Genomic DNA, 18,136 nt, shown 5'->3' with positions numbered 1-18,136 from the left:
GAAAAAAAGACATGTTATGGAAGCAAAATAGCCCAATATCTCAAAATTGAAAAATTATTATTATTAAAAGGTTTATTTAGATAGGGACAGATACAAAAAAAAAAAAAACATAGATAAACTTCAACAGTCATCTGATGTATGTATCATAGTGTTTTTAGCCGAAGCTAATTCTCGACACTTGTCCTTAGTGTAGGGCTTTTGGTTACAAATAAAAAATACAGATTTATTACATTATAATTATGTTTTGGGCTGTAGTGTCTATCCGATAACGAATGACACCGTTGGAGACCGGATGACTGGCCCTTTTTTTATTTTTATTTGTTGAGTGCTCCATCAACAACACTATAGACGATCTTTGTGCTGCACACGAAAGGGAAAGGAAACGGCGACTTCTCCATTCCGCCCCCTCTCTCATCTTTAGCTGCACCGAGTGTTTGATCGATCGGAAGCGTTGAGACTTCGAGTAACGTTTTAATTTCTCGGTTTCAGGCTCTGTACGCTGGTTTTTCCACTCCCCCTCCCGTACAGCCTGCTGTCGACCGTGAGGAAATCGCTTCGCGTGAAATTCCAGGCGCCAGATTTATCGAGTCCCGACTGCACAAAGTTGACAGGCAAGCTAGCTAGAGCTAACTCTTAGCTAACTAGCTTGCAGCGCTGGTCGGAGGAAGCTCGTTTTTTCGGAGACAGTTTTTGGGGGGGCGTACGTTTAGTCCCTGCGCTGCTACAGGTCGTGGCTTTCCCCCCCCCACCCCTGAAATTTGACGACTATTTGCTGTGAGGTTTAGGGCGATAAGCCGGTCGCTCCTATCTAGCGTGCTCGATATAGCCTGCTAGCTAGCTAATACCCTGCGTATTTTAAGGCCTCAGTCCGACACCACCATCAGCTACCACTACCACACCATAGTATTTGCATCGTGCTGTAAGACAGTTGACAGGTGAGTAAGAAACTGTTTTTCCAAACTTAATTGTCATGTCAAATTGGTCGTACGGTTAACAAACACACGGCTTGCACACTGGTTATATTTCTGCTCTGGGAAGTGGCTAAGTTAGCTTGCTTGCTAACTAGAAATTAGCTTGATTCAAAACGATGGGATGGGATTTGGGGGGGGGGGAGAATCCGCGAAATCACGCCGGAGGTCGCCATCTTTCATTGGATGCTGCTGGAAACCAGCTTCACTAGACATGGCTGCTACTTTCTAGCCCGAGTCAACTTTTAAACAACATGTTATGGCGTGCCAACGGTTGGAAAAGCCTCGCCATTTTGTCCCATTTGCTACAGAAATTCCGCCTGTACTTGGCTCCCGTGAAGCCGCTTAATAGCCCGGTGACGGAGGAAGGAGTGTCGCCGCTGTGCCTGGCCCTTGGCATGGCATGTGAGCTGCAGTCTAACTCGGCTGTGTCAGCTACTAAATGCGCCTGCATTGCGTCTTCAGTAGAATTTGCAATGCTTGCCTAGTAAAGTTGTGGCAAACGCACGCATCTGAAGCGCGCGATCGCATTGTTTTTGGATGGAGGGATGGAGATAAACACTGGTTCAACACCCCCCTCCCACAGGAGCATGTAAGATGCCTGGTGACCATCCTCCACCAGCGGTTACCCACCGACTAAAAATAAACTCCTTTTGGCCCCCCTCCCCTGTTGCATTTTTCACCAACACGCTTATTTTGGAACAACAAGAGAAGCAATTTGGGTTATAAATCACCTCTTGTGATTATGCAGGGTGGAAACAATGCAGTGAAGGGGGGGGGGGGGAGAAGGAGGAGGACCAAGCCAAGCTTGTGTTTTGGTTCAGGCCTTGTCTAGACCTTATGATTTGACTCACTTCATCTGTAGAGGAAATGCCATGCACTGTGACAGGGGTCAGGCTTTTTTTAGGGGGATGTATCATAATCAGGTCAAACTGCGTTAGTAAAGGTTATCATGTGATTACCCTCTACAAACCATATTTCATCAATACCAAGACTTGGTATTGTACAGCTTTTTTTAATTTATTTTTTACTTCTGCATCATGCTACAAGATTGTTGTGTCTTGTAAAACGTGTTGACAAAAACAGTTTGAAATGTGGTGTTGTAGGCTTGTTAACGTAGTGCTGCATTTTGGTGTTTTATGGTTAAAGATCGAGAAAAAGAAGAAACAAAACTTGTTTAAAGGTGCTCTATGAGTTCCTGCGTGGTCACTTCTGTTGACGTTCCAGGTAAATTCTAGGGCTGCTCCCTCTTAGTCGATAAGTCGACTAATCGGTCGTTTTGGTCTTAGTCCATTAGTCATGTTTTATGCTTTTTTTCATGCTGAATGACTTCTTTTCCAAGAAACGTACGAGCACATCTCTGGTAAACAATAATTAAAGTGGCGCTTTGGCATGACTCTTTCTGTAACTGTTATTATTGACCAACTAACTAACTGTCACTAACCCCCCCACCCCTTCCCCCAACCATCTTGTTGGTGATTGGCTGGAACGTGGTTTGTTGTGTTTTGGTGCACAGCCTGTGCCCCTAGCGTTTGTTTGGCGTTTGAGACCCCTGCGTTGTCTCCCGAGACCGGGCTGTTCCACTGTGTGTTCAGGAGGCAGACAGCTAGCGGATCAAGGAGAGATGCCTACGATTTGAGGCAAAAATGAAATTGTGCTGAAACCATTCAGGAACTCATAGAGCACCTTTAAGGTGAACATTGTGAGATTTTCACTGAGTTACATGGAAACATAAGTTTCTGTGACTGTAGGAGGATAAAACCCCCTCCCCATGAAGTTATAAATGGAGACTAACCATTTATTGACGCTGTTTATACATGACACATTAGCAGTTGTTTCCAAAACACAACAAACTGTCAGGATTTGTAGCAGAGTAGGGTGTGTATGGCCATGTTTAGATCAGTTGCTCAGTTTGTTTGTTTTTTTTGTTTTTGACCAAAGAGGCCTCTTTGCAAATAGGCTTTTGAATGGCTCACAAATCTCAGTCTAAACCTACATGTGAATGCTGCAAAATCGCGGAAATGTATTGATTTAACATATCACTTCAGCCTGGTGTTGATTTTATTTGCTTGTTCCACACTGTGGTTGAAAAAACAACACACAAATTTCAGTTTGGCAAACCGGTTTAAAGGCTACTGTTCAGAAAAGTCCTATCACACAACGGCTAGCTGCGTGGTATTGCTGCAGAGGTGTGTTCAAGCCCAATTCATCACGGTGGCATGACACAAACACACACACACACACACCCATACACGGCATGTGTATGGGTATCAGTATGTGGGTCAGAGGTCACCAGCTTTAAAGCAATGCCATTCTTTTTCTGCTTTGTATGCACACACAGCGAGGGCCCGTGTCAGAGACAGGCACCCGATTGTTGTGGCGGATTATCGCTGCTTAACAAACGGCTCCAACGGGACAGAAAAAAAGCGGTTTCCAGTGATGTTTTGGACCCAGTGGGGTCCTCCTCCTCACTCTTTTTCTCTGTGGATGTGTAGTACTGAGGTCAGATGTAGACTTAGGGATTAGCCAATCAGGCTGCTGGTGCTGAAATTGCAGCCTTAGAGATGCAAGAATGATGTTGAAAGCTTGTCGCCTACTAGGGCTGCACAATATATTGATTTTTTTTAATAGATTTTTTTTATTATTGTCATCGCAATAAACACGTCTCGAAAGGCTGCGACATATCGCAAAAGACATTTTTTTGTTACTTGAATGAAATTATCGGTAGAAAAATGCACTTAAAATATTTTTATTCAACAAGCAATTTGTATTTGAGCAGAATGCAGAAAGCAGCAGAAATGCAGAACGGAGTACGCTTGAATATCTCTATTTATCGCAAGTCATTTGTTATCGCGATATTACACGACGTTATCCATATCGCATATTTTCCTCGTATCGTGCAGCCTTATTAAGTAATTATTGGAAAGCATTTAAAATATATATATATTTTCTGCTTTTTTTGCACTTGTTGTTGGAGACAAACTGCATTTCGTTGTCTTTGTACTCTGCACAATGACAAAGTTTTAGATTTAACTTTCTTGTGCCAAACCGTGAGTTTTGTGATCCGTAGTGCCCCCACTAGTCTCGCTTTGCCAGACTAGAAAGTCTGGCTACTCCACGTAGTATTCGGGGATGGGAGGAAAATGTGCTCTGGGTTTATTGGCATTTCTTTAAACCAATCACAATCGTCTTCGCTGAACATGCTACACGTTGCACTTTACTGGCGGTGTCTCAATTGTTTTTGCAAGTAACCAACTCGGGTACTCTATTTAATTCAATGTGAGTACACAAATAATAAAATGTCCGTCCATGTAGCTGTGATAAATTAGCCTGAAGCTAATGCTTAGCTACCTGTTCAGGAAGAAATAAGCCAACTCTGCGTCCTTTTGGGCTCTAAGCTGTCTCCATCTTTCAAATACATCTCCACTATTTACTAAGGCTGAGCAATTTTATCGATTCTGCGATATAAATCGATATTTTTCCCCCCAAGAAAGTATCGATTTTTATGCCGCGACTATCGATTCATAAGTCCCATTCAAATCCCCCGTGTTTACCCCCATTCACGTTGCAGGAAGAGCGATTTGGTCAGCCAGATTCTAGATTCAGATTCTATTGGTGCATCTAGAGATGCACCAATTGCAATTTTCTTGCTCAAGTCCGAGTTAATCCCAGCTTTCTTTTTCTTTTCACTTTGTATTACGTGAAGCATGTTCTGATTTACTGTAAACCAGTGAACAGTAGCCTCAGGCAACAGGAAATGCAACCTGTTTTTTTTTCAACACCTGTGAACATTAAGTGAAGGTTGTGCCGGTGCAACACCGTTTGTTTGGTTATTCCCATTTATAGGTTTTAAAATCTGTTAAACCTGTCTCTTCCTCTTGCTTGCCGATTGACTCAGACCATTGTGTTGGCAACACATTACCTTTCACGTTTCCTCGTTACATTGGTTTGAACGTTTCCTTTTTTAGAAGTATTGTTTCGGTGTTTTGGCAAGAGTGCCAGTATTCGTGTTTAGAGAAATCCTCAAGAGTCCCAGTCAACATGGTTTGAGAAGTAGTTTTAATTCTTTTTTTTTTTTTTTTTTTTTAACAGCTAATATTTTTTGGGGCATTTTTAGGCCTTTTATCGACAGGTCAGCTGAAGAAATGAAAGGCGAGAGAGAGGGGGAATGACATGCAGCAAAGGGCCGCAGGTCAGAGTCTAACCTGGGCCCGCTGCGACGAGGAGTAAACCATGTGCGCCTGCTCTACCAACCGAGCTATCCGGGCGCCCAGTTTTGTTTTGTATTTTAAAGTTCACTGGTCCCCGACGGGCTTTTATAAAGTAACTATCGGACACTGCCCCCCTGGCCTTTGTCATCGTACACGTGTAACAACTGATATTAAGCCACAGTTCTGTGATAAAGACCCATTCTTGAATCTAACTTGTTTGTCTCTCTCCCACCCCCCTCTGTAGCTTACTTGGTGACACAGAGACTTCTCCCTGAGGAGCCAAGAAGCAGACGGCTCATGACTTCTGACCAGGACACGAAAGTTGTAGCCGGACCACAGGTGCAGCAAGTACAAGAGGCAAAAGAGAACTCTCATTTGGTGAGTTTTTACATACACAAATGTATGTTTTTCACACGTTGTGCTGCCGAAATTTGTATGCATCTTAATACATTTTAAGTCTTTCCAGTGACCATGAAAATCCCCAGAAGGTTTTGAAGTTTGTTTAGTTGTAGAAATTTATTAGAAAAGTGTAAAATATCACAACAAATGGGTAAGGAAAAATCTAATTGTCGTGGTAAATGAGTCCTACATAAGAATAACATTATAGTGAATCATTTCCTCCAATACTGTCACGGAAGTGGTTGGCAGTCCAAACATCAGTCATAAACAAATGAGTAGATTAACACATAATGACTCAGTAATATGTTGTGTTGGAGCGTTTCCCATTACGGTTCGGTAATATGGATAAAATCCTTCATCATGGTATATGTTATTTTATATTTAGGACCCGAGCACAGACTGTTGCGAGGACCCGATTGAAACTGAAGGAATTAAATGTCAAAGTCTGAATATAAAGATCTGATATGGGTCTTGGGCTCATGCATGGTCCCCAAGCTGTTTAATGAGAGTTAAGGCACCGACACACCAACCCGATAATCAGCCGTCGGACAGTCTGGCGTGGTCGGTGACTCGAGTCTGTTCGGTGTGTTCTGTGCCGTGGTCAGTCGGATGAGCCGTCGGCCTTCATTTGGGCCGATTTGACTTGTTGAATCGGGCAGTTGGACAAATGACCAATCTGATTGGTGGAGTGCTAGCCCTTGACTAGCGAAATCAGTGCATGAGAAAACCGGAGGTGACCACGCCAGTGTCTTCTTAGTACTAGCCATCTTATTTTCTTCCGTTCAGCGAGTAATGACAACGATCCTTCTTTTCTGCCGCCTCCTGTTATGGAGGCGTATTACATCTCGCGCAGAACGTACGCTTAAGTCGGCGTCGCTTTTGTGTTTTCTGAGGCCCTTTTTGGTCCGAGTCGGGAGCCGAATGATCAGTCCGACTGCCTTTTCTGCCATCGGGTTGGTGCGTCGGAGCCTTTACGATGCTCCTATAGACGTCTGTTGTAATCTGAGAATGCGCAAGTAATGCACGTCGTGGAGCAGCTAATAGTTCCAAATACTGGATAGTTGAATAGCATTGAACCCCATTCGTTGTCCATGTTTCCGAGGCCCGCTCGCTGGTAAGTTCACATGACTGCATTTTTGGACATTTTAATGTTAAGCATAGCTGACCTTTCATGATTATTTTGTGTAGCCAGTTTAAGATCATTTTTATTGTGAAATAACCACTGTAGTTAGATTATAAGTCAAGTCAGTATTTGCAGTTAGCTAACGTGAGCAACACTTCCCAAGCTAATGTTAACTAGATGTCAGTTACCCAAACGTTGCCTTACATTAATTGCAGTTATTGCCGTTTTTTGGCATACAAAGTTTATCTTCCGTTATTACATTTATTGTTAAAGTTAATTGTTGCAGTGAATGGTAGCTTGCTCGACTAGATGACATGGCTAGCAAAGGTTTATCCTTGGTTAATTAATAAGTTAAATTCATTACTCGCATTGTTTTTTTTTTTTTTTTTTTTAGGCGATACTAGTTACTGACTTGTGATGTCAGCAGCATAAATGTGGATGATCACAGTAAAAAGAACGTTGTGCAGGTAGCTTATTACTTCACATATTTTTCTGTTGCAGAGCTGATGTGAAAGCTTTGGAGACCGACCGCAAGAGTGTGTGTGTGTGGGGGGGGTGTCTGAGGTTTGTCAGTGAAAGTAGTGACATCAGGGTCCGGATCTAGCACCAACTACCGGAGTGGAAGACTATGACTGTATGAACATGAGTGCTCGGCTGCGGTGGTGAGGTGTGAATACCTCATCCATGACATCCAAGTTTTGGCCTGGGTCCTGCCCGATAGCGTAGTATGCCTATGAAAACAGACTTGCCGTGGAAGAATGCATTGGCTAATTAGAACACTTTTATTCATTTTCTGGCCTGCTTTATGCCATCTCTCTCTCTTTTAAAGATTGCCCATAAAATGAAAAACCTATGTACCCTCTCCCTGGACATATAATACAATAAAATGTTGTTAAATGCAACTTGTTGCCTTGTATGTTTTGCACTATTGACCATACTTCTTTCTTGGTTCAAATTGAGCTGTTGTGCATATTTATCTGATGTTACAGCAGCAGGTTATCCATTGAACAAAAAAAATATATATATAAATAGAAAATAAACACAACCCATGAATGTTTATTTATTATGTAATATTACTGCTGCATTGTGTATGTTGCATTTTACAGTTATTATAATGTTGGGTAGTTTAATCTACAGCGATGTGGATAAAATGTAAATGTTGTGGTGTCGGAAAACAGCCCAGTTATATTGTTGTAAATTGACAAAATATTGTTAAATGAAATGCCATTAATGCAGATCTTAAAAAAATCCAAAAGAACTGCTGAGGAATTTGCAACATTCCTCATAATGGTCTTATTCAAGTTTAGATGTCTCATGAATATTATACGTATGGTTAAATCTGGTATAAAGTCTTTTTGGAAATGTAGGAATCAATTGCCAATAGAAATTTTGTTCAAACAGGTTCCGACGCCCATTTTCTAGAGGTTTCTCATTGATTTAAGTTGACTTTATTAATATTTGTCAAATTGGCAACATCTTTGCATTTTGTAACCAGACGAGCAGCAGATTGGAAGGTGAGATAACTGCTGCAGCCTGCTTTTTAACTGCGGTTGATTTCCCACACTGATTATGTATAATAGAGAAGTGTGTGAAGCAGAGAGAAGTAGCAACTCATGTAACTGAATAACCGTGACCTGTTTTTGTATTTCTTGCTTTCCATGAGCCTGTAGTGGCCCCATTGATCACAAACGTCACATTATGGTCCTGTTGCTGTTAAGTCTTTTGCATCTGCCAGATAATCCACAGTTAAATATTCATTCTGTGGCCTCAAGTCATTAGTGACAGCATCTTTGATGTAAATCCATCGTCTCTATTTGTGATGGGTGTGTCTAGAATTACAAAAGGGCACCACCAGACATTTGTCATTATAACTAAACCCAAATCAATAGTTTCCATCCTTGTAATAGAGAGGAAACATCCTGCAGAGTTGTCATAGCTATTATTTTGGAAACTTTTTTTTTTTTTTTTTTTTTTTTTTTTTTTTAGAAATGTTTCCTCAGGACCCGCGTTTCCTCTGAGCTGATGGTTTAGTGCTCTGCCTGTCGTCATCTATCCCACAGACCAAACAATATCTTGTTGCAGTCATCACTGCACTTTGTCCTCGGAGGTTGAGGTGATGTAAATGGGTCTTTATGAGGTGCGGAGGGAAGTGTGTGATGTTTGTGGGCAGGTGAACTGAAAGAAGTACCTGTTGAGAACTGGCATAAATAATGAATACACCTGTAGATTAAACCTGGTAATTTACTAATATAATTGAGCTTAAAAAAAAAAAGTCAGGACAACAAAGTAAGGCATAACACAATGACACTCTCCTGTGTTTTTACATATGTATTTTACTGTTTATTGAAATCCTTTGGACATGCATGCAAATTATCAACATTTGTCCTAGAACATGTGTAGTACCACTGACAAACCAAATAATGTCGTTCCAGAATACCCAAACATATCCTGGGAGTAAAATTTGCCATGTCTAGCTAAGAAAGGTAGTGTCTGTGCCGAAAGCCTGTACATTCAGGAAGTAAAAATGAAGCAAAAACATCCTAGGGTTCAAAGTGTACTGCAATGAGGAAGCCCTATTGATTCTAAGGTGTCTCTTTTCTCACAGACCTCCCTTTGTATGTAATTTCACATCCCCACAGGCTCCGCATATCATTTGCACAGGCTTTAGAGGTTATGATTCTGCCAGGGTGCTACACAACCCTGCTGGTTTGATTGATGGTAGCACATGTGGCACTTTAGGAAAGACCGACGGGGCTAAATACAGTCACCAGGGTGGGTTATTGCACCAGCCTCCAGCCAAATATTGTAAATTCTGGCTGTGACAAGTTAACTTGCCCCCTCTACCCGTCACTTAATAAATTGTTGTTTTAGATTTCTGGTTCTTTCCTAAGAAGAGAAAGTTAGACCCAAAGTAAGTCGTGATTTATAGGAGCTGCGTAAACTAGATTAAAAAAACCTTACTTTAACAATATTTGGCACAAACGCTGGCTTTAGGTGGGGAGGTGTTCAGGTTCCAAATCACTCCCGGTTTTGGTTGCAGTTACGTTTCAATCTCCAGCGCTTTAAATCATTCTTCCTCAGATCACAGATCATGCTTCTTTCTGTTTTTACAGGAAAGTCTTTCTTGGGCTCAACACTTAATTTAGTAGTGATGGTAATTTACAACTGCTGCTTTAGGACAGAGAAGATGAATTGAGAAAGTTAACCTATGTCCGTCACAAAGCCAGCGCAGGGATGTGTCTTCATGTTTCCTTGATGGGTTTCAATCAACCTCTTCAAATAGGAAAGAATGTGGAACTAAGGAAATCGGTTATAAATAAGCGGATGGCCTTCAGGCCGAGAAAAAGTTATTATTCCGGAGCGCTCTGAAATTAGGATATGGAAAGATCCTGCTGTCTTTTTATTCCCCCAGTGTCATTTACACACGCTCAAGATTGGAAAGAATGGCTGTGAAAAGGAAGGGGCCAACTCCAGTGTGCAAATGCTTCAGGCTGTAGGTCTCATTACAAACCGGGATAAGTGGTGGGAAAAGCGGTCAGAGAACCAAAATACTGCTTCCAGGGTTGACTACACACAGTTCAGGATGTAAAGGTTCCTGAACAAAGGTCTGACACAATATAGAAAATACTTCACTCCACACTAGGGCTGGTCACCAAACGGCGATACTCTTATGGCACCGGGAAAAATACCCGGATACTAGGAGTATCAAAATTATTTATCTTTCGGTTCCAAAAGCGCCTGAGCACGTAAAAGCAAGCTTATCTGTCCTCTCTGCATATTGACACAGAGCAGAGCTCCGACCGACACACACGTGCGCGCAGAGGTGCGGACGGAATAAACTACGTGGGCTCTGCAGTTTTGTTGAAGTCACGGCGATGCTGATAGTGGTTTCAGGTTTGCTGCAATATGATATTAATGGAGAGGCGAAAGCAATTGCGGTGTTGTTGATTTACACTTCCTCTGAGACAAGCAGGCAAACACAGTGGTTTCTGTGCCCTGATGACTGACTGACAGGCTGAGGGTGTAAGGAAAGGCAACTTTTACTTCTACAGCACCTTTCAGCAAACAAGGCAATTCAATGACATTCATTTGCCCTTAAGTTAGTTCTCCATTAGTTCAATGTTGACAACAGGGCAATCGGCAAGTTTATTGTTAAAGGTTTGTGTCATTATGCTGTTTGCGCTAAGAAGTCTTTGTTTACATTGCTTAGCATTTTAGTTAGTTCAATATTAGCCTGTACACAATTTCATTTGTTTATTTATTTATAATATGTTCATGTTGTGGCAAAAAGGTTTCTATTGGTTTTTGTTAATTTTTAAAGTTGGGATTGATACCAATCCTGAGTAGTGACTGACTGGTGCACCCCTATCCAAAAGCACAACCAGTGTTATTAAGGTTACTCTGAGTGAGCAATGTTACCAGAATGTTTTTAATTTTGATAACGGTTTTGATTCACAATTAAGGTGGAAAATAAGTGTTGTGTTTTTAATGTATTTTTGTTGATGTATCGTTAAGGAACCGGCATCGAAACTGTGCAGTAAATGGTTAAAACGAATGTGTGTGAAATTTGACTTAATCAGCCATGTAAAGTTGTTAAATATCAGTGTGACATAACGTTATCAGCTGCATGGGGAGAAGTTGAGCTATTTAAGTTTCTTCTGGTTTTTCAGAGCTGGATTACTGAGCATTTTGATTCTGCGCCCATATTTTTTATTACTTCTGCATTCACACACACAAAGCATTTTTATACTTGCAAATGCCCTTTAACTAAATTCTGGCTTGGCTCTTACAGAAACGTTCCCAGATGAAGATCTAATCCCAGTTGGAGTGTTTTCTTTCCAGCTTTTGTCTGTAACTGATTTAATTTTACATGCAGGGCTGTAAATAGGTCATGTTCAATTTCCGCTCCGTTTCTAACACATATGTGCAAAGCATATGGTGCATCATCTCTGTGTCTATGCATGTGTGTGAATAAGGAATGAGTTGGAAAACACACAGGTTTGGTAGCACCACATGGCTTGTGTTACCATGGCATCAGTTTGATTTGGGGCTACACTAGATTTTAATTTACTAAGAAGATTAATTACTGGATCTTATATAAGCTGTATTCTTAATTTTAATATCTACTTAGTGCGCCGTTTAAATATTTCCAAGTTAATATTACATAATCAATGATTGTGCCAGTTTAATTATGTTCTACAGTCATGTAGAAATAAGTGTGCAGCAGCCTTAGCAACAGGTTTTTCTATCTTAATTCTGAGGGAATTACTGACATTTGGTGTGTCTTGGTTGATTTTACTTCCTGTGGTTCCAACACTGTTCTTTCATACATTACGCATTTTGGAAATCTTAAAGTATACAGACAGCAGCAGAGCAGCATGTAAAGTGACAAGTCTATAAGCAAAAAAAGTTAAAATATAAAGATAACCTGGACTGAGTAACAACTTCTGTGCAGAAGTCTTGTGCATTTTATGACTTAAAAAAAATAAATTAAGTGTGAGGTAGGGTTGGGCATCATTCAAAATCTTTCGATCCGATGCCAATTTTGATACTGGTTCCTTAACGATACATTTTTCAGGCCTTTTTGTTGCTATTTCCTTTCTTTGTCATTTTTGTTGCTTTTTGCAGGACTTTTACTTGTAACAGAGTACTTCTACACTGTCGTACTGATACTGTAAGTACAGGACTCTCCACCGACACGCTCGTCTTTTCTTTGGCCTCCACCCCCCCTCCCCCTGTAAATTATGCATATGGAGCTGGGGAATATGCCTGAAAATCAATACAGATCTATAACTATATTACATTAAGGTAATACAATTGTTTAGTGCAATAAACTGTTTCAACTGTCATGTTTTTATCAGACAAAACCTTTAAATAAGGTTTTTGTTTGGAGTTTATTACTACAAACTGCCTGGAAACATTAATTTTGACTTTATAAAAGGATAACATATCACAATGAGTTTACCTAAAATTGGTGAATATTTTTTTTAATACTAACGGTAGCAAGATAATCCGACTGAATTCATTAAGACTGAAGAACTTATATTAGAGACAGGCTTTCATTTCTAACTCTCTGTTTTGATAAATATATTTAGTGATATTTTAGTATGAAGCCTGCTTTTTTCCTTCCTGTATTGGTTTCAAGTTAAGTTTCAGTGGACGGAGCAATTATTTCAAAACAAAGATTTTATCGTAAGACATTAGCAGAATACACAAAATTCAGTGTATTGCAGCTTATTGTTTCCAGACAGTACTTAAAATGTAGTGCTACATTTTTCTTGTGGCACTTGTAAGTTACTGCAGAATAAGTAAGGCTGGAACATATACTTGAACCAAACTTAGCATGTTACGAATCTGTCAAGATGTCATTTTTAGTCAACACAAAAGCTACTGTTACTTGTAGAAAAAGTTGTCATTTCTGAAAGTCGATTTTCAACAACCTTTACAGATGTATTGATCTCACACATGCCATTTGCTAATTTTGTGGCCATTTTCCCAGCAATTTGTTAATGAATGTAGATGGGTAGCTTGTGGATTTCAAGAAGGATGATGTCCCCATTTTTAATCCTGCATTCAAAGCTCCGATTGACTGGTGGGACTATTTTTCCCTTTAGTGGAAACTGTCGTTAATGAGCACACAAAGCCTATTTACATCAATGAATAAACCAATCTGGAAAAATCTATTTTTGCAGTCTTAAAAACAAATGGAATGTTTTGGAAAGCATTTTTCACAATAAATCTAATTATACATGGCTTGCTGTAACCACAACAGGTTGTTCATAACTTTGCTTGCCAGTGGCGTTTGTGTCATGTGACTGAATTGGTAAAACTCCATCGCCTTGAACCACTTCTGTTGACGCTAAATTAGACTTATGCAGCAGGAAATGGTGCACGGGACGAAGCATTTTACAGTAATTGTGATGCGTTTGACTCCCGATTGCTCAGCACCAATCTGGCCCGCTGTTCCCTTCAGCTCTGCAGCTGTCAGAGGGAAGATGAGCCTCAGGTCTGCAGACTGACAGATACGTCCAAATTCAGCTGTTTTTTGTTTTCTCCCCTGAAGGACTCTTGCATGTCTGCTGTCTTTCTGTTTTTGTCTGCTGCTGTGAGCTTGCCTCGATCAGACAGGCAGGGCAATAAACCCAGCGCTACACCGGCTGCTCTACGATGACACTGACAGTAACTTGTCTCTGTCCCCCTTTATGATGAATCGCATCTTCTCGTCTCCTCCCAAAATATACCCTTAATCAGGGAAGCGGATAACCTTTTCCTCCTCCTTTTTTGAAGGAAGGGAACATTAAAAAATGAATAAATTCAAAGGTCAAGTGGTGGCCAGAACTAACACATATCCGGTGATGTCAGCAACAGTTTCTATGGCAGCGAGCTCGGACAGGAGTGGGAGTTTTTCATTAGAGCAGGGCTGGATTAATAGCAGAGGGCGGGGATGTGTGTCTGTCTGGCCAGACGCATCCTGAATGATTTCGAAGTGCAGCGTTTATGAGATACAACCCAGGAACAATGTCTTTTGCTGCTCATCTTGTATTAAGTCAGTCTTATCTCCTTAACTTTTTCCTTTTTAATTGTTCTTTTTTTTTTTTTTTTTTTTTTGTGACAAATTCTATATTTAACTCTAAACTGTTGCTTCTTGAATAAGAAGCAGGATTTCCCAGCCTTTCTTTTGCCTCAGCAACTCGACTCGTTAGCAGAATAATCTATTTAAACCGAGGCTCAAGAGGACTGATTTAATTTAAGTGATGCCTCCGGGGTTGATTTAGCACATGGATAACTGGAGCAGGCTCAGGTGTGCAACCCAACACTCCCTCTACAGCTCCAGTATTTTGCTGGAGAATGACTCAGTGCTACAGCGACAAAACAAAAGCCGAGACGGCTGCTCAACAGGAGCAAGACAGCCAGTCAGCTTCTGCAACGTCAGCCTAGCCCACCGGGGCAGTGGAGCCTCAGTGCTGTCATCAGATTTGTTGAATCAACCCAGTAGATCGGAGAGTGTCAGTGCTTGTGATTTGACAAGGATGATTTAGAGAGGTGCGGTGGTCGCAGCTTCACTTTAAGGAGCCCGGCTTAAGGCGTACAATGTTGGTCGAGAGTCTCCCTCTGCCTGCCTGTGGAGATACTTAGTCTGTTTGTGTGTTAATCATGGATTGGATGCAGTGGAGCCTTATATCCCCACCGTCAGGAAGCGCCTGGCCTGCTTTGCCTCAGGACTTCAACGAAACGCTGGCTCTGACCACGGCTCTGGGTTACAGTCTGTTAGCCTGTGAGACATGCATGCTCAACTGCTGCTTTGATCCTGTGAGTATGTCCAGCAGGCAGCTGACATTTAGGGTTAGGGATGATTGAAGAGTATCTATTAAAGGATATCTGTTGCGCAAGTCATAAAATTCATTAAAATTGTGGACATTTCTGTACCTTATTTACTTGTGCAAAGATTCAGTTAAGGTGACAGTCAGTCCCTCTTTTTCTTCCGTGTTTGCCAGTAAGCTTAGCAAAAAGGAAATTACATGGGTCATCAATTTCAACTTTCGGTTATGTTTTAGAATATTTTGCTATAATTGTTTTCCTGATTATGCTGTCTAAGTGTAGTTCGGCAACGTGTTCGTTGCTGTTAAGCAATAAGAAGCCACTGTCTGGTTTCCTTGCTGATCTGCAAACACTTGTTCTAACAGGCTATATTGTCAAATAAGCAAACACGACTTGTAAGCACAGTGTTGTGCATGTACACTCCCCTAAAGGATTATTAGGAACACTCTACTAATACAGTGTTTGACCTCCTTTCACCTTCAGAACTGCCTTAATTCTTCGTGGCATTGATTCAACATGGTGCTGGAGGCATTCTTTAGAAATGTTGGACAGCATCCCCCACACCATTACACCACCACCACCACCCCACCATCAATAAGGCATTTTCGCCCCCCAGGACTGCCGCATACTGGAGGTTTTTCCTTTTTCAGACCATTCTTTGTAAACCCTAGAAATGGTTGTGCGTGAAAATCTAACTGAGCACATTGTGAAATACTCAGACCAGCCCGTCTGGCACCAACAACCATGCCACGCTCAAAGTTGCTTAGATCACCTTTCTTTCCCATTCTGATATTCAGTTTGGAGTTAAGGAGATTATCTAGACCAGGACCACACCCCTAAATGCATTGAAGCAGCTGCTATGTGATTGGTTGATTTGATAATTGCATTAACAAGAAATTTAACAGGTGTTCCTAATAATCCTTTAGGTGAGTATGTGTGAAGCACCTTTTCAGTTGTTTTTTTTTCAGCTTGCATGATGAAATGAGTGAAAATCTAGTCAACAGAGATGCTGATAGAACTGAAATTGCTTCAGAACCAATACGTAGGAAAACTGTCTAGATATAAATTAAATAATGCAAATACATTGTAAATTAACTATATTCTTACTGGCAAAATGTAAAAGGGCATATACAACACTAGAACTTGATCATATATCTCAATCAACTCTCGCACCACGCAGTTCAAAGTAGGTATTACAGCTACGGTAGCCTTCACGCTTCAAAAAGCCAGTCTCTCGCTATTTTCAATCTCCTTTTTCTTCTGGGCGAAGAAGAAGACTCCTCTTCCTGAATATTTGGGGTTTTAAAATGTGTGGTCCTCCATGTTTCCTTCTACGATACCTACAATACCCATTAGCAGCATTAGCAGCACCTGTGAGTTTATCATGTGTCAGTGAAAACACGAAAGGCGGAGCAGTATGTCCTGTATGTCCCTTACCGGCTAACTTATTTCAAGGTGGCGCATGAATACGGAGCGTCTACCCCAGTTCATGCGAATGCAAATGTAAAATTTCAAGCCGAAAGGAATACTTGGAATTGATGGTGGTGGTAAATATTCATGAAAAAGGACAAGGTTGTGAACGGGCAACACCGATTACACTGGACCTTTTTAATAAATAATAAAAAAAATGAAGTACAATGACTTGGTGGATATTTGTCTGTATTATCATGCAGGTTCGCGTCCGCTAACGTTGACATCTATGATTAATGTGTTCTTTTCACAGGAATCCGCCAAGGTTTCAGACCTCAACCCCAATGCGAAAGCATGGGCCAACCACATGTTTAGCCTGGACCACAGCGGGAGTGCGGACACCACAACTGCTGCCCTGCAGCCATGGAAGGAAGGCTGCGATAGTTCGGCCGACCCCGGCCCAGAAGGTTAGCCAAGAATTTGGGATACAAAATATGTTGACCACTTCTATGCTAAGCATCTGTTTTTTTTTTGGCCATTTCAGCAAATTAAACAAAATATAAATGCACTGCATCTGCAATACAAATGAGTAGTAAGTCAACAGAAGTAATCTAAACACAGATGTAAATGGGATGCCACCAGATTCAAAAACAGTTGTTTCACCTCTCGGAACATGGGGATTGCTCATCTACCACCGCCTGGATCGGTTAGTTTGTCCGTGGTATTGTGTAACTTTAGTGTTTTTAAAGGGTTAGTTCAGATGTCATCAAAGTCGCACAGTAACCCAAACAAAAAACTAACTGATCGAGGCAGCAGTAGACCATCAACTCCTGTGTTCTGCGAGGTACAATTACTAGTTTTGACGTAGAAGCCTGGTGGCTTTGAAGAGAGAATAGATAACGGCTTTAGTTACCCGTCAAAAAAAAATGCTGTCTGATGGCAAGGTAAAGCGGTTAAAATAATCTAAATATATCGTAACTTTAAACTGATATTGATTTTTAGGTGTCTAAAATATGTTTAGCTGCTGCCTTCATCAACAGCAGTATTTTTTTAGCTTCTGTCGGTTCTTCTGTCTGCTTCTCCAAACTGGGAGGATTTATTTTTTAAATATCCCTTTTTAAAGTCTTTTAAAAAGTAGATTTCTTGGAGTTGTATTGGTATGAAAGTAACCGATGTGTAAGAACTTAAAGCACTTGCGGTGTTTGTGTGTTACAATGCCGAGAGGGGTTGAAATGTCAGTTGAATCTGAAGCACTAAAAGGAATTGAAGAGTCGGTTGGACTTGAACACTGCCTGTAGTTAAAAAAAATAACTGGTTAGGTGGAGTTGAGGCATTGAAAGGAGACTACAGCCTATTTACTGCTCATCTGCCAACATATATGCCAATGCAATATGTCTGTAATAATCTAGTAGTGTTGTTGTTGAAACAGTTGGCCTCTACTTGGAAACCTCTTATTATACTTTGCAGCCGGCCTCTGTCAATTATTGTCACTTTTCTCGTCATGCCGAGACGCCTCTTAAATCATTCATACTCAATTTGGTGTGAGTTATGAATATTCCAACCACAGTCACTGTTCCCTTCACACAAATGACCGTAATTACTCACTTTAATGTGGCCCGGCCAAGTATAGCCAACGCAGAGGCAACAAGGATATGGTGGTGAAACAGAAATTATTGATTAGTCTGCATTTGACTCTGATTGACGCA

At 41.0% G+C, this 18,136-nt stretch overlaps 1 protein-coding gene across 1 annotated transcript in view; it reads left to right on the top strand.

The window, feature by feature from the left end:
• The first annotated feature begins 408 nt into the window (after positions 1-408).
• larp4b (La ribonucleoprotein 4B) overlaps positions 409-18,136 on the top strand; it is a 49,470-nt gene continuing 31,742 nt past the window's right edge. Inside the window, exons 1-3 of the mRNA XM_028594361.1 lie at positions 409-935; positions 5,424-5,557; positions 16,744-16,897. Coding sequence (XP_028450162.1) covers positions 5,477-5,557; positions 16,744-16,897 — 235 coding nt within the window. The 5' untranslated portion in view covers positions 409-935; positions 5,424-5,476. The remainder of the gene's footprint in view (positions 936-5,423; positions 5,558-16,743; positions 16,898-18,136) is intronic.

The sequence above is a fragment of the Perca flavescens genome, chromosome 12 (assembly GCF_004354835.1).
Source record: "Perca flavescens isolate YP-PL-M2 chromosome 12, PFLA_1.0, whole genome shotgun sequence".
Taxonomy (NCBI): domain Eukaryota; kingdom Metazoa; phylum Chordata; class Actinopteri; order Perciformes; family Percidae; genus Perca; species Perca flavescens.
This window is presented reverse-complemented; position numbering and strand designations above follow the sequence as displayed.